The 17198-nt window shown below is 41.0% G+C and overlaps 1 protein-coding gene across 1 annotated transcript in view; it reads left to right on the top strand.

The window, feature by feature from the left end:
* Window positions 1-12008, top strand: part of LOC137502672 (uncharacterized) — a 191653-nt gene extending 179645 nt beyond the window's left edge. Inside the window, exon 5 of the mRNA XM_068229600.1 lies at window positions 11532-12008. Coding sequence (XP_068085701.1) covers window positions 11532-12008 — 477 coding nt within the window. The remainder of the gene's footprint in view (window positions 1-11531) is intronic.
* The last annotated feature ends 5190 nt before the right edge of the window (window positions 12009-17198 follow it).

Below are 17198 nucleotides of genomic sequence, written 5' to 3'. Positions count from 1 at the left end.
ACCGGGCTGAGTGGCTCAGACGGTTCAGCGCTGGACTTTTGAACCCAAGTTGGCAGATTCAATCCTGGCTCAGTCCGGTGGTATTTGAAATTGCTCAAATACGTCTGCCTTGCGTCGATACATTTACTGACATGTAAAAGAACTCCTGCGGGAAAAATTCCGGCACTCCGGCGTCTCCAAAAACCGTAAAAGTAGTTAGTGTGACGTGAATTATTATTAGGCCTATTATTATTATTATTATTATTATTATTATTATTATTATTATTATTATTATTATTGCTGTTATTATTATTTCTTCGACAACAAGGCAACTGTCGATTGTTTGTTTGGAAGGAATTAAGTGAAAGTACGTTACTTTTCCTTAACCCTCCAGAATTGGCGCTCGCTTGGTCTCTCAGACCCATGCCACATGTTTTTGTACTTGGTGTGCGAATGATGGGGGTTGAAAACCTATTTCTCTGTGTACCTTTCTCTCCCCTTATCTAGTTTAACTTGGCAAACTCGGGTTGCATGATCAGTGTAGATCGGAAAATTGTAGCCGTTTGGGTCTGTCAGACTTGGCACCAGTATTCGTGTTACACATCTAAGTGCACGCAAATTTCTATAAAATTACGTCTACGCGCATACGATTTTTAACATAATATTTCCAACGTTGATTACTTACTTCTTGGTGGGTTTAGTGTGAACCTTTATATTAATGAAATTTCATTTAGTGATCTATGGCCAGTGAACAAGTAAGTAGGCGCATAAGTGCTACTGGAAGCGATTACTTGACTTTATAATACAATCATGCTCATAAAAACCAGAACACCTTGAAAGACTAGGGATAGGAAGTTCATATTTACGGAACATGTGCATTAATGTGTTCTGAAGAAATAATTAGCATTTGAACCACGTCGGCCCTTAGGTTCAAGGTCCACATCGATATCTCGGCGCACCACCACCCACTTGTAAAATGTACCTGCGGCTCTCGTTGTCGCTATAAACCGAAGGTAATGGATCAGTGTGACTTGAGCAGAAAGGCAGGAGGCCTCGCAGACGTATGTGAGAACCGTACCGTCAAATGAGTGAGTTTGAAAGAGGGCTCATTATTGGCCTGAGAGAACGTGATGCATCCATCCGGGAAATTGCTGCTCGTGTGGGACGAAGTGTGTCGGCAGTGCAACGGGTGTGTACAGAATGGTTCACAGAAGACTGTAAAATACGACGAGATGGGTCTGGTCACACCACCCAGACCACCCCCCAAGAAGATCAACACCTCATCCGAATGGCATTGCAGGATATATCTGCGTCCTCCTCAGCTCTGGCGCAACAGTGGAACAGTGTAACACATCGTACACTATCAGGGGTGACAGCCCGTCGCCATTTATTACGGTCTGGGTTACCGGCGCGTCGTTCACTTCTCCGCCTGCCTTTGACTAATGTGCATAAACATGCTAGACTGCAGTGGTGTATAGAATGACGTCACTGGGGACAGGAATGGCAGCAGATAGTGTTTTCGGGCGAATCCAGGTTCTGTTTATTTCAAAATGATGGCTGCATTTTGGTTCGCTGCAGACCGGGGGAGAGGCATCACTTTGTCTGCATTCGCCCAAGACATACAGCGCCAACTCAAGACCTTATGGTGTGGAGTGCTATTGGGTACAACCACAAATCACAGTTGGTGCGTGTCCAGGGCATTGTGACCAGTTTGACCTACATGAATAACATCCTGCGACCCGTAGCTGTACCCTTTCTGCACGACACCCCAGACGCCATATTTCAGCAGGACAATGCGCTATCACATGTTGCTGCACGAACACGTGCCTTTTTGTTGTCACAGGATGTCAGACTGTTGCCCTGGCCCGCCCGATCACCGGACTTGTCGCCAATCGAAAATGTGTGGGATATGGTGAAACGACGAGTGCGGCGCTCTGACCCAGTGCCAACCACCAAAGATGAACTTGATATCAGGTGAATGCATCATGGATCATCGATGCCATCACGCATGGAACAAGTTATCAGTGCCCATGGAGGACCCAGTGCCTTCTAGGCAACAGGACGCATGCTGGACCTAGGTGACTGAAATGCTAATCGTTTCTGCAGAACGTACTAATGAATATGTCCTGTGAATATGAACTACCTATATCTAAGTCTTTCAAGGTCTTCTGTTTTTTTATGAAGATGAGTGTAGATTATGAATAGTAAATTCAATCGTAGAATTTCAAGCCGAGTATGATTATTTTTGAAGGAAACATTTTGCATTTGGTGTCTTGCTATTTTAGAATGTTGTTTAATATCAAATTTCAGATTCTAGACAATAGTGTTTTTTCTTGCGTTTTATATATTACCATTACACATTTTTACAGTATCTTTTAGTATTGTAAGTACGCTTTTAAAATGTAGCACAAGTGTTTGATTTATGATTTTACCCATTGTTTATAAACCATTTAAAATATTAAAATAATTAAAACTCTTTGTTGCTTATAAATTAGGATATTTAAAAGAATATCCATGGTTCTGTGAGACTAGGCGCCGGCACTCACGTCACAACATAGAGTACCAGTGCTGCAGGGTTCAGAGAATCGCCAGTTCCAAAATAGTGGTTTAATGTGCATTGAAGTTTTTTTTACTGTATTTTATCTTACGGGAGAGTGACTCTCCCATGCCATGTAACCACAGTGCATAATGGAATACATTTCCTTGTTCCTTCCAAATGTGTTCTTACATGAGTGCCGCTCCGCTACCGGGTTTCTCTGCTGGCATAAGGTGAGTGTGACAGATGCTTTAAGTGTGGTTTGTAGTATTCCCTGGGAATACTCAGTATTTACGACGCTATTGCGGTAGCCGCGTAATACAGACACATGCGAAATGTGTTCGGTTTCACTTCCCTAACTGGAAAGTCCAGCTGTTAAATTGACAAGTATAAAATGGCCATTCGCGGATTCTCTCAAGCTTGGGAAACCTGTATATCTTATTTTATGACGGTCGTTACTTAATGTACAGTATGTGAAAAGAAAGAAAAACCCGCAGACTTTCTGGAATTACAAACATGCTCTGAACTTCAAGATACGATATTATAACCAGTGTTGCCAACTTATATTTTCAAGATTCGCTAAATACTACTAAAAATCCGCTAAAATTCCGCCAAGAAATCCGATCTCAAATAATGAGTAATAAAGGTGGGTAATAATAATAATAATAATAATAATAATAATAATAATAATAATAATAATAATAATAATAATACTGGGCGAGTTGGCCGTGCGCGTAGAGGCGCGCGGCTGTGAGCTTGCATCCGGGAGATAGTAGGTTCGAATCCCACTATCGGCAGCCCTGAAGATGGTTTTCCGTGGTTTCCCATTTTCACACCAGGCAAATGCTGGGGCTGTACCTTAATTAAGGCCACGGCCGCTTCCTTCCAACTCCTAGGCCTTTCCTGTCCCATCGTCGCCATAAGACCTATCTGTGTCGGTGCGACGAAAAGCCCCTAGCAAAAAAAAATAATAATAAATGTCTGCACTCACCTGATCTATGAGTTTCACTGGGATTAACCCCCTGCCTGCGAGCCGGCGAGCTAAAACTTGTAGGCGTTTCAGTGCCGGGTGCAAACTAGGTGAATCCCCTACCTCTAGGGCCACACACAGAACAGGCCAGTTCATTAAACGGTCTTCCTTCATAGCATAAATATAAATGCTACTCTCTCACAGTTTCATTATATGTCGTCATTCGTCAACTAAGAGAAAAGTACCCTTTCCCCACGCATTACAAATTCATGATACCGTGATCTCATAACATTAACTCCAAATAACATGTTTTCTTAATGTGACTGCTAGCTCCTGATAAGAAATACGGAATAGCTTGGAGAAAGACTGGAGTACAAATTTTTAAAAAAGTAAAATAGATAAAACGCTAAATTCCGCTGTAATAAATTTAGAATTCCGCCAAAAATCCGCTGTCCGCTAAATGATATATTTCTCCGCCGACAGTCTTCTAATTCCGCTAAATTTAGCGGGAAATCCGCTAAGTTGGCAACACTAATTATAACATGCAAGGTGACGATAGTAACACCTATCTAACTGAGTCGGACCGCCCACCACGTATTGTTCATCTAGAGTTTTGTTAGTGAAAATGAAAACCTGCAACCTGTTTTCCAGTCCTTGACCGGGTCAGGGATGTAATTAATGAACTAGTTATAGGCTATTATTACAATGGGATCGCCACTCCCAAGGTGATTATTAATGACTGATAAATGGTATGAAATGAGAATGAAGAGTTTTGCTGGAATGAAAGATGACAGGGAAAACCGGAGTACCCGGAGAAAAACCTGTCCCTTATCCGCTTTATCCAGCACAAATCTCACATGCAGTGACCGGGATTTGAACCACGGTATCCAGCGGTGCGAGGCCGACGCGCTGCCGTCTGAGCCACGGAGGCTCTTGTTTTGTTAGTAATAGGTTTAAAATGCAAAATGTAGCGGGAATAGCATACATTCTAGGGGTTCTGATGGGCCGTACTCCTTATGTTTATGCAAAGCCCATAGCATAACTAATTTTCAGGATAGACTATACTTGTCACCCGCGTCTGTAAGTTTGCACTCTAAACTGCCTAAAATGGCGAATTAATGGCCCTGTAGACTGTCGAACGTGTTGATCAACACAGGTTGACATAAGGACACAAAAATGACTGTCGTCTTTCGGGTACGTTCCTAGATGGGTTTTCTGAGCGGAATCCCCTGCAAACGATAGACAGTTGTAGGAGCATGCAATCAGGCTAACACATATGACTTAAACTAGCTGTTTTGATTATATTTTCTGTATGCCATAAAAAAGACACACAGGTCACAGATCAGAATTGACAATGTTTCTGGCGGGAATCAGATCAGCCCTAACACTCTTTTCTCCTTAGAATTCTCCATTTATTTCTAACCTTTGTAATGGGCGGTTACTCATTTCAGTAGATCGCTACTTCCTCCGCTGGTTTGGCGGCTTACGTCCTGAAATCTGGAGATGTCCTTGGTTCGGTCTCCTTGTAAAGCCATGTACAACACTCGTGCCGAATTGTGCTAGCGAGCATATCACTATCCTCTGCTGTGTAATTGTGGGCGCCAGCTACAATGCCTGATAGGCATAGGCCAAACTACTTAGTACATTTCCACTCAACTGATCCCCTCCCTGCAATTTTATACCTTTTTGTTAATGGTCCTTGTAAACTGTAAACAGTAAGGATGAAAGACTGTAGCCCTGTGGAACCCCAGGAACTATTTCGAACCAAGAACTAATTCTACAACCAATTCTTATAGTAGCCCGATCATGAACATAAAGGTTTTCGTGTGCCTGTGGTAATCTACCCCTGGTTCCATAATCCCTCAGTATAGTTAACATCTTTTCTCTTAGTACATGGTCAGATACCCTTTTTATATCTACGATACTTGACCATAACTGTCTGTTCCTCTCGTAGCTTTTTCAATTACTTGGCGCATACTGAAGTTGTTCATCCTGTTTCCTTTCCGTCATTGACATATTTTTTTCTGAAATGTCTGTGAACTCCTTGCCTAGTATACTAATCAAAGAAATACCTGTTCCTTTGCTTATAGACGGTTGCAGTTATTGCTTTCATCCAGTCGAAAGGTAGTTTACATAAATTCCTTACTAATTCCATTAGTACCGTAAATGTAAATAAATGAAAATGAACACACTAAGAAATAATTCACTTCTCAATAGAAACCATCACCGGTCTGTTTACGGACCAACGTTGCTGTACGAGAGTGAAAGATGGGGTGGACTCAGACATGGATGATCGCTGGTGCAAACAGGTGGGAACAATGTCGAGAGGGTACCCGGAATGAGCGGAAGGCTAAGTTATGAATTAACCTGACGGATGAAGTGGTGCACATAAACTGACGTTGGTGGTGGGGTCATGTGAAGCGAATGGAGGAGGATAGATTATTTAGGAGAATAATGGACACTGCTGTGAAGGGTTAGAGAAGTAGAGAGAGACCATGTTGACGATGATTAGACTCAGGGTTTAGTGATATAAAGATAAAAGGTCTGGAACTAAGTAAGGCCACAAATCTAGTTACAAGTAGAGCATTCACAGAGTCTTGCAGGCTGAAAATTATAACAGTGTATTATGAGGATGGGTAGATAGATGGTATAGTAATCCTACATTTGTTTTGGGATATAACAAAATAAATCTACGAATACCGGAAATGGAACATCTTTCCAATATTGAATACTGAATTTAGAAAGCCGTATAATATTTTAGTGTCCTGGGTTCGAATTCCGGATACATGGTGTTGAATTACTGCAGGACCAGCTTGTGCTAAAAGTAAGAACATTTGGCTTTAAAACCTGGCCAAGTCCAGAAAATTCTCAAATGACAGCAGTTTTTGAGGAGCTGATGCCAATTTTTAAAAATCTTTTTTTGATAATTTAATTTTTAAATTGTGTTTCTAGATCCGGTGTAGACTTCCCAATTTGAAATATCATACTTTTCTTCTTTGTAATCAAAAAAGTAAACTTGTTTCCTCATATCGAGGTAGTCCAGCTCTTTTCAGGCACACCCCGAATGGAGGCCGCTGCATGTACCATTTAACCACACACCAACCCTCCTGGCTTTCTTAACTGTCTGGCAGTACCGGAAATCGAACCCAGGCCTCCGAGGATGGCAGCTAATAAGCGCTAACCATTACGCTACCGAGGTGGACATCAATAATTATACTCTATTTTTAGTGTTTCTTTTTATCCTTTTTAAAGCCCTGTTTATGTGTCTAACATTGTATTCTTAACAATATAAAAATCCAAGATCTATTAGGACACAGTTGTCATTTGACATTGTCGCTCGCGTGTTTATGCGGAAGCTGGAAACTAGACTTGCTGTAGAAAGGAAAGCCTGTAAAGCACGAATACGGTTGTTCTTCTCCTAGAGAGGTGTGTCGTAGCGAAAGCCAGACTTGTCTGCGATTTACTATAAAAACCTGCGTTCTTCTCCGCAACTAGTCAGAGATACACTCGTATTGTACCAGCAGCCATGGAAGTAACGGTAGGTACTGGAATTTTAAATAAGGGTATATTTTACAAACATAATTTAAGGAAAGGTAAGTGAAAAATGTTTTCCATTACTGCGTATTATTATTATTATTATTATTATTATTATTATTATTATTATTATTATTATTATTATTATTATTATTATTATTGGGATGTTGGTGCAGTGGGTTAGTCGCTCATCTCTCGGCTCGAGTGTCCCGCGTTTGAATTCCAGTTACTTCGGCGATATTTTCATTACGATAGTTCCGTCTGTGGATCAGTGGTAGAATGTCAGCTTCCCGATCGCAAGATAGCGGGCTCAAACCCGGCAGAGGTTGTCAGAGTTTTGAAGGGCGGAAAAAAATCCATTCGACACTCCATGTCGTATGATATCGGCAAGTGAAAGATCTCTGGTAAAACATTTGGTGTTTATCCGACAAAATTCATTCAAACTCAGCCATAGATGTCCAAGAGAGATTCGGCTTACTCTGCCATTTAGTAGGCCTAGAGTAAAACGGAACGTCGACATTGATAAACAAGCAGCCAGATGGCGTTAAATTAAAATTCTTTCACACGGTGGCTGGGGCCGTGTTTTATTATTATTATTATTATTATTATTATTATTATTATTATTATTATTATTATTTCAGTACGATATCGAGTGGTGATAGAAAGGACATAAAATGGCTTTTAAACCCCATGCCAAAGTCCTAAACTCAGCCTAGGTCCTCCCATAACCTCTCATCAGTCTGGAAAGATGACTTTAAAAATCTGTTTTATATAGATCATGAGTAAAAGCTAGGAAATACTTAGTAGTACTAATGATTATCGGGCTGCTATAATAGTCAATTTTTATGCTGCTTGATAGCGGTCGTATATCTTGCCGTGGTTTCCTCACTAATATGGCAGGCAGACCTTATTGTCAGACGGAGCAGTTAACAACTCTGCTTCTTATTCCGTTCTGTTGGCATTCAGAAGTGGAGGGGGGAGGGGGTACAGAAAATTCATCCTTTGACTTCAACCAGAGAGGAGATAAAGAATTTCGATAAATCGAAAGGAAAATGAGTGTATACACAAGAGAATGGTAAGTTTCGTGAATTGTGAGAAAATGAAAGATATTCTAGATCTCGTATATATTTTTATTATTATTATTATTATTATTATTATTATTATTATTATTATTATTATTATTATTATTATTATTATTATTATTATTATTATTGAAAAATGTCGTATGGCTTTTAGTGCCGGGATATCCCAGGATGGGTTCGGCTCGCCAGTTGCAGGTCTTTCTATTTGACGCCAGTAGGCGACCTGCGTGCCGTGATGAGGATGAAAATGATGACGAAGACAACACATACAGCCAGCACCCAGCCGTAGGAATTAACCAATTAAGGTTAAAATCCCTGACCCGGCCGGGAATCGAACCCGGGTCCCTCTGAACCGAAGGCCAGTACGCTGACTGTTCACTCAACTATTCGGATATTATTATTATTATTATTATTATTATTATTATTATTATTATTATTATTATTGGCAAAACTTGTGGCATAAAGGTAGCTTTTCTTTCTCTTTTTCCAAGGCCCTGGGTTCGTTTACCGGTCAGTTCAAGGATTTTAATTCTGTACTGAGGAGTAGAACGGGGTTCACTAGATACGGGAGTCTCACAAGCTCTGAGTTACAGGAAGAAAGTGCACAGTGAGAAGATGACGCTACTAATCTAGTGTGCATAGACGAACACTGGTTGCCATGGTTACAGTGTTGTCGGGAAATTGGTCTCTGATTCCATATAGATCCCTGCCCAAAATCATATTCATGTTAAAAAGAGAATATCGTCGTTGCCGGGACGAAACCTCCTATGTGTTAATTTTTTTTAAGATATACTGACCCGCAGCACATACATTATGAAGAGCGAGAATGCCTTGACAACTGTCACACAATATTGCACCTTAGATGACAGAACCTTACCAGCCAAAGTTCTAAGCTAAATTATTTCACATAGGAGGTTTTGTCCCGGCAACGACGTTATACAATGTGACTATACCTAACTACTTCGAAGAAAAACATGTTTAATTGGTTAATTCCGCTGGCATGGGGGCTGAGTGTTTCTGTCGTCTTCATCATTTCATCCTCATCATGACACGCAGGTTACCCACGGGAGTCAAGTCAAGAGACCTGCACCTGGAGAGCCGAACATATCCTCGGACACTCCCGGCACTAAAAGCCATACTTCGGATGCTGGCACCAGAATCACGTTTATGTGGCTCCCAAGCGACATAGGTGTGGAGGGAAACGAATTAGCTGATAAGACTGCCAAGGAGGCTGTTACATTTCCCCTATTGCCTTACAAGGTTCCAGCCAGTGATATTCGCTCTCAGCTGAGACATTTATTGTGTTCCGTTGGGAGATGGAGTGGTAGGCCACTCCACTGCCAAATATGCTGAGAACGATAAAGAGAACAAGGGGCTTCTCGAAAGGAATCTGTGATATTAGGTCGTATTATGGATAGTAACGCACTCCTATTTACTGAAAGGAGAACCCCCACCAGGTGTGTATCGCGGCGATCATCTTACCGTGGTACACATCCTTACGCAGTGCATGGACCTGGCCTGGTCTAAAACTCCCGAGTACTATCCCCCTCATCCTGCGAGATGACGAGCAGTCAACAGACCTGGTTTTATGAGGGATAGTGGTTTGTTTTATCACATATAAACGTCGTGTTTCGTATTAGTCCTTGTATTATTGTTAATAATAATAAATAATAATGTTATTTATTTTACGTCCCACTAACTACTCTTTTACGGTTTTCGGAGACGCCGAGTGCCGGAATTTAGTCCCGTAGGAGTTCTTTTACGTGCCAATAAATCTACCGACACGAGGCTGACGTATTTGAGCACCTTCAAATACCACCGGACTGAGCCAGGATCGAACCTGCCAAGTTGGGGTCAGAAGGCCAGCGCCTCAACCGTCTGAGCCACTCAGCCCGGCGTGTATTATTGTTTACTATGTTTTATTCCATTGACTCTGTTTTAGTTTGTGTTTCTATATTTTAATGTTTTTTAAAATATTAATTTGCATGTTATATGATTGCATTTTAAGGCAATGTCTTATTCTACCAAAATCTATCATCTCTCATTTTACCGAAAATAAGGCATTGCGCATTAGATCCACTGATTATTTTAAATTCACAATCATTGCTCATCATTATTATTTCTTTTAAATTCTAGTCAGTGGATGCATTTTAAAATTCTAATCATCATATCATGTCGTCCGTTCCGTACCATTAGGAGCCGATGACCTAGATGTTAGGCCCCTTTAACCAACAAGCACCATCATCATCAAAAGCCATACACCATTTCATTTTTTGAGCAGCCTTATGAAGAAAGTTGATCTTGCAACCCTTTAAAGATCTATTGCAACACTCAGACACCGCCTGCATCAGCCATTGGAAGCCACAAGAGGAGACACTATCTTGAGGGACTAGGAACCTCCATTGTCGGATATGTTACATTTTCTGTAGCTATTTTTGTTCGAAAACTGATAGTCATAAGTCATGGCAACTGTTTTTTTTCTCGCGAACAGGATATGCATTGTGAAACGTACGGTATGTATTTGCGTATGATGCCACTTGATGGTGTATGTAAACAACAGTGTGGGTCTAAGCATGCCCACAAGTTCAGTGTGTGAGTGAGAGCGTCACAAAATGGAAGTCAACAAACAGGAGCAACGATCGTATATTAAAATAGCAGTTCTCCGCGGCAGAAATGCACGCTAATGCCATGCAGAGCTGCGGGAAGCATTAGGTGTGCATGCCATGCCCTATCTTTTGGACAACGCCATAATGCTACACGATAACGCGACACCTCACACAGCGGCCATCGTTCAGCGTCGCTTACAACGGTGGGGATGGGAGGTTCTTCCACACCCGCCTTATTCGCCTGATTTGAGCTCATGTAACTATGATCTAATCCCCAAAGTCAAGAAGCCATTACGTGGACAACGGTTTGCTAACAAAGAGGACATCGTAACAGCATTTCGGAGAGAGGTGTCACACGTTAGCGATACACATGCAGCGAATGGTATTCAGCGCCTGCCCCACCGCTGGCAATGCACAGTAGAAACATTGGGTTATTATTTCGAAGGTCTGTAACCAGTGGAGACCTGTCCTTTGTAGGTAGTCTTGTGTATTTGCTGTGTATACCATAATAAAACAACGGTTACCAACGGCCTGTGTTCTGTCACTTTCCTACGAGAATCTCTTGAAGTCAGAATTTGTCTTCAGGCACTATGCATAAGTACATGCCCTATGTTTCCAAATGCATATCTTAGATTTTCCGTGTTGTCTCCTGTTCGCGAGAAAAAAAAAATAGTTGCCATGACTTATGACTCGATCCTCGTAGTTGTACTTTCAAATTGTTATGTTTCACTTTTCATTTATATCATATATGCACATGTTACACTTTGCCCAATGCGGCAGCCCATAATTGTGGCAAGTAATATAAATATCCTTTGCTTTTCCAGTACTACCTTGTTTTCGCCCTTGTCGCCTCAGCCATCGCAGCCCCAGTTGAAGAAGAACAAAAGAAGGTTGAGAAGCGCGGCCTCTTGAGTCTAGGAGGCGGTTATGATCTAGGAGACCATGGATTTGGCCTGAGCGCCCTGAGTCTGCCCTCTGCACCACTAACTTTGGCTGCTGCTCCCGCTATCCACGCGGCACCTCTGACTCTTGCTGCCCCTGCTATCCATGCAGCCCCCATCACATATGCTGCCCCTGCGATCGCGGCAGCTCCCATCATCACGAAGACCTTTGCTGCCGCCCCAGCCGCTGTGTCTTATTCTAGGATCTCCATAGCAACGCCCGCTATCCACGCTGCTCCCATCGCATTCTCTGCACCCGCTATTAAAATAGCTGCTCCTGCATATGCCCCTGCATACGCTGCACACCCCATCGCTCTGCCCAGCCTCTCATTGGGATATGGAAAAGCACTTCTACATTGAAGACCGTAACCGCTATCGTCATCCATTCGTTTACAATATCAGTCCATGATTTATTTTGTTAACACAGATTTAATAATGTTCATAAATTCACACCTCGAACAATGCTGTAATATTCATACACACATCATACGATCAATGTCGCATTGTTTTTAAAAAGCATAATATTTTTGAATATAAGAATAATAAACGAATTTGATCATAAAATCTAGGGTATGTTGAAATTATTTAAAAACCCACAATGGAATGTTCTTGAGCAATAATAATAATAATAATAATAATAATAATAATAATAATAATAATAATAATATGGCCTGTATTATTATGTTGTAGACATTTTAATTTGATGTCATTTAGACTGCTTCCATGTCAATTACAACGTTCCCTTTTATTCTACCAGGTGGCAGAAAATGTGGAACTTTCCTTGTTGATTTATGTCAGAGTTTTAATTAATTCTGTCCAATATGCACTAAATATGTCAGCAGATATCTTTATTTTCAGTTATTATATTGAGTTATAGTACGCTTCTGGGGTGTAGTGGTTAGTGTGATTAGCTGCCACCCCCGGAGACCCGGGTTCGACTCCCGGTTCTTCCACGAAAATTTGAAAAGTGTACGAGGGCTGGAACGGGTCCACTCTGCCTCGGGAGGTCAACTGACTAGAGGGGCTTCGATTCCCACCTCAACCATCCTGGAAGTGGTTTTCCGTGGTTTCCCACTTCTTCTCGAGGCAAATGCCGGTATGGTACCTACCTTAAGGCCACGGCCTTTCCTTCCCTCTTCCTTGTGTATCCCTTCCGATTTCCCATCCCCCGCAGGCCTCTGTTCAGCATAGCAGGTGAGGCTGCCTGGGCGAGGCATTGGTTATCCTCCCCAGTTGTATTCCCGACCCAGAGTCTGAAGCTCCAGGACACTGCTCGTGAGGTGGTAGAGGTGGGATCCCTCGCTGAGTCCGAGGGAAAAACTGACCCTGGAGGGTAAACAGATGAAGAACAAGAAGTAGCACATTGAGTTTATCCCTTCCTGTACACAGATTCACATCATTCACTACTGTAAATCATTCACAGTTACCGCAGCTAGACAATGGAATCTCCTACCAGTGGACATCGGAGGCATGTCTAGCAACTCAGCTTTTAAATATGTCTCTGTAGAAATACTAGGGGCTGCCTGGGCGGGGTGGTAAAGGCGTGATCGGTTCGCCCGGAAGGACGTGAAATCGAATCCCCGTCGAGAAGTCGTAACATTTAAGAAACGAGATTTCCACTTCTGGTGGTGCACAGGGCCCTGAGGTTCACTCAGCCTACACCAAAAATTATTCATTCCTGGGGGCAAAGGCCACTCTACCACTCTACCCCATCAAGTGGTGAGGTTATGGATAGTGGAAGCCTTTACTTTCCACCACTCCAAGGATCTTCGTGGCCTGTACGGAGATGACTCTTTTTCTGTAGAAATACTGGGAAAATATGATTTAATCATGTAGTCTTGTGACCTTAAAACTTGTCCTCCTCCTTCTCCTTACACTTTGTTACCATTTCCCTCTTCCTTTTATGGACCGTTGTCTTCCTCTTCTTAACTTTTCTGCTTTTCACCTCAATATTTAAGACACACCGAGCTCGGTATGTGCAGTCGCTTGAGTGCGGCCAGTATCCACTATTTGAGAGATGGTGGGTTTGAGCCTCACTGACGACAGCCCTGAAGATGGTTTTCCGTGATTTCCCAGTTCCACACCAGGCAAATGCTTGGACTGTACCTTAAGGCCACGGCCGCTTCCTTCGAACTCCTAGCTTTTTTCTGTCCCATCGTCGCCACAAGACCTATCTGTAAACGTAAAACAACTTGTAAAAAATAATATCTTTCTGAAATTCGTACATTTCTTCTTATGCTCTTTTAATTATCAGTGGTCAAATCAAATTCTACTATATTGTTACTTTACCGTTACTTCTTTTATTTTGTGTCTCTAATTTAATATGTTATTCTTTTTTTAATATCACTTGATTAATTTATTTTCTTATAATTACTACCTGTGGTACTCGGCGCTGCCCGGATATACATTTTCCGAATGTTTACTTTTAGGCTTTTTACTGTATTACCTGTTGATTATATAAGAAGTGAGTTTTTACAGATATCCTTATTGCCATGTTGATTGAGAGTTTACGAACCATTTTGTTGTTTTAGAGTAATTGCTATCTGCTTTTATGTTCTAGTTTTATATATTGTTGTGATTCAAACTTTGTCTGGGAAGTAGCTGATGCTTTCAAGTAAATTATAAAAATAAATGATAACAGTACTAGTACATATTTACGCGTCGCACTATAGATATGTTGTGCGCGATTCCAACTGTCATTGGGATTGTCACTAATCAGCCTTTCGACCCCTAAATCTCTGGTTTCAACACTAATATCGGTCATTTGGACATTGTATTTCCCTTCCCACCTCCATGCCGATGTAGGCTGAACTTAAACTGCATCCCGAGTTAGTGTCAAATTTCATCTTAGTAACCCCAAAACTATGGATTTGACACTAATATCGGTCATTTTCGACAATTTTTACACGCCACTCCCCTCCCCCACTCCTAGGGTTGTTTAAACCCCACATTATATTTTCCATATTAGTAGGTCACATGTGTACCAAGTTTGGTTGAGAGAAATACACACATGCATCCATAATCTCGGCCATATCAGACATTTTCTTTTTATTTTTCACGTTTTCTCAACCCGCATCTTGATGGAGGCTGAACTTGGAATTTACCTGCATCCAGAGTGTGAATGTTCATCTCAGCAACCCTGAAATCTGTAAAATTCGGCACTAATATTGGTCGTTTAACATCCCCACACCAACTCTAGGGGTGTCTTACTCCCACAGCACTTTTACAGATAGTAATTCATACGTGTATGAAATTTGGTTTAAATTGCTGTAGGCTTTCCAAAGCTATGTTGGAGAACACACACATACACATCCATATACGAGTGTAAAATTATTATTATTATTATTATTATTATTATTATTATTATTATTATCTCTTTCCCTACCTTTTCTCAATCATCTTGAGCTGGCACTAATGTGGATTAAGCCCTTCCTGACATCAACCCTATACGGGGAAATGTATTCGATATTGCTTGCTTCTGTGGTTGTTATGGCCTGTTTACACGCGGATAGTAATTTAGTGGTAACTTAATTTTTAACTTAATTTTAAGTGACTTGCAGCGTGTGAACTGTGACTTTAGTGGTAAGTGGTAAGTAAACGATTAAGTAACAATTTAGTCAAGTGGAATAGAATCCAGTCTATTTTTCCTTTCAAGTAGACTTCTCACCAGCTGCGTGCGCACCCATCGGAGTAGTGGGGGAGCACTGTACTTGCAACTTACCACGTGAGAACGGGCGCAATTTAGTCAAGTTCATAAGTTGTGGGTAAAGCTATGGAGCTGATCATCGTTGTGAGTTCCTGTTTTCTTTTGATCGTTCATTCTAATTGCCGACAACAATGGCTAGATGGAGAGAAGCTTTTAAGTCACTGCAGAATGGAAACATTTAATTATTGTGATAGGTTTTTGATGTGTATTCACTGAAATTTAAAAGCAATAAACCTTTGATTATAGTTGTTTTGCTAAACAATTGCTTATATATAATATTGTAACCAATATGTGTTTGTATTTTTCCTTACCTGTATGAAACCTTTCAGAGCAGTATATATATAGCTTCATATACTTCCGGAAACACTAGATATACTGGCTTTGGAAACTCTGAAGAAATGATGAAGGCTTCGGACATTATTTCCCGTCGCGAGCATGTACAGCACGATATGCAGTTTCAGCTTTGCTGATGGTATCTGTCTTTTGTATCATCGGTTCAACTTTATGCAGTAACTCATTAAATGTTGCTTGTGACATTCGCAAGGATAACATAAATATTCCTGTCGATCCTCCTCGGCTAATTCTTTAAAGAGAATTGTACTTGCCCCGAGATTATTCCTTCTGGTAATCTATTTTCGCTCCCATTCTCTTTTTCTCCTAATTTGGTCACCTCATCCTCAACTTCCTCTAGAATGTTATCTAACACGTTGTTGATGGCCGTCCATCTTATCTCTGCTGTAGTTGACGACACAGGAACGACTGAATCACGTGGCTTGAGTGACAAACTGCCATGTACCACTGTACTAAACACTGTCCACGTGTAAACCAGCCATTAGTAGTGACGTGTGTTGTGTGTAAATGGTATTAAGACTATTACAAAAACGTAGTCCCCGAGCTAAATGAATTAACAATACGCAGTTAAAATCTTCCACCAAGCCGGGAATCAAATCTGGTGCTCTCTGAACCGAAGACTAAGTAGCCTACGCTAGTCATTTAGCCAAGAAGTCAACCTACTTCTTGTTCTTATTTATTTATTTATTTATTTATTTATTTATTTATTTATTTATTTATTTATTTATTTATGCTGTGTTTAATGGCAGGCAGTTCTAATAATAGTTTAGGACTGATTAAGTGAAAGACAAGGAGTATGTTATGTCCCTATTTTATCTAGGATAAATGAAACATCTTCCCTTATTTTATTGCTGTTGATTCTTTGACATGCAATAAATCAATAAATAAATAAATAAATAAATAAGCAATGTCGCGCATTTTATTTGTAATTGGCACTACCTCACGTCTTCCGAACACTTGTTGGTAACACGATACAATCAGCTGCTTCTTAATGGCTAGCGAAACATCTTCATTTCCATAACATGTTTCCTTTCCACTAGTCAGCATTCCGTTTCGTACAACGCCACTGGGCGGGTGACTATCATAGATATTTGATTTCAGGTTCAATGTTATCTTCTGTCGAAGAAGATTCCTGTAAATTGACGCATCGTTAGTCAAGTTTTATTCATCGTTCCGTACGACTTGCGGTGGTAGTACAGTCCGAAGAAACGAGCAGAATCACATAAGTCTTTTCTTGTTCCAGGTATGAGCAACAACGAACAAAGTTATTCGCACAGCTTCGGTCATTACGTATCCCATTCCCCACAAATGTTCACATTCTTCTTCAAGACCACGATAGCAAAATCTACAGAGCACTGATCCAGTTTCTACAAGACACCAATCTAACTCTATAAACCCTGATGCAGAAGTCGCCAACTGAAATAATTAATAAAGATAATCTCCTAACTGTTATACCCCATTAACTACTACCTTTCTACCATGGCCTTCCCACC

The sequence above is a fragment of the Anabrus simplex genome, chromosome 11 (genome assembly GCF_040414725.1).
Source record: "Anabrus simplex isolate iqAnaSimp1 chromosome 11, ASM4041472v1, whole genome shotgun sequence".
Lineage (NCBI taxonomy): Eukaryota > Metazoa > Arthropoda > Insecta > Orthoptera > Tettigoniidae > Anabrus > Anabrus simplex.
Note: the sequence above shows the minus strand (reverse complement) of the source record. Positions and strands in the feature narration are given on the sequence as shown.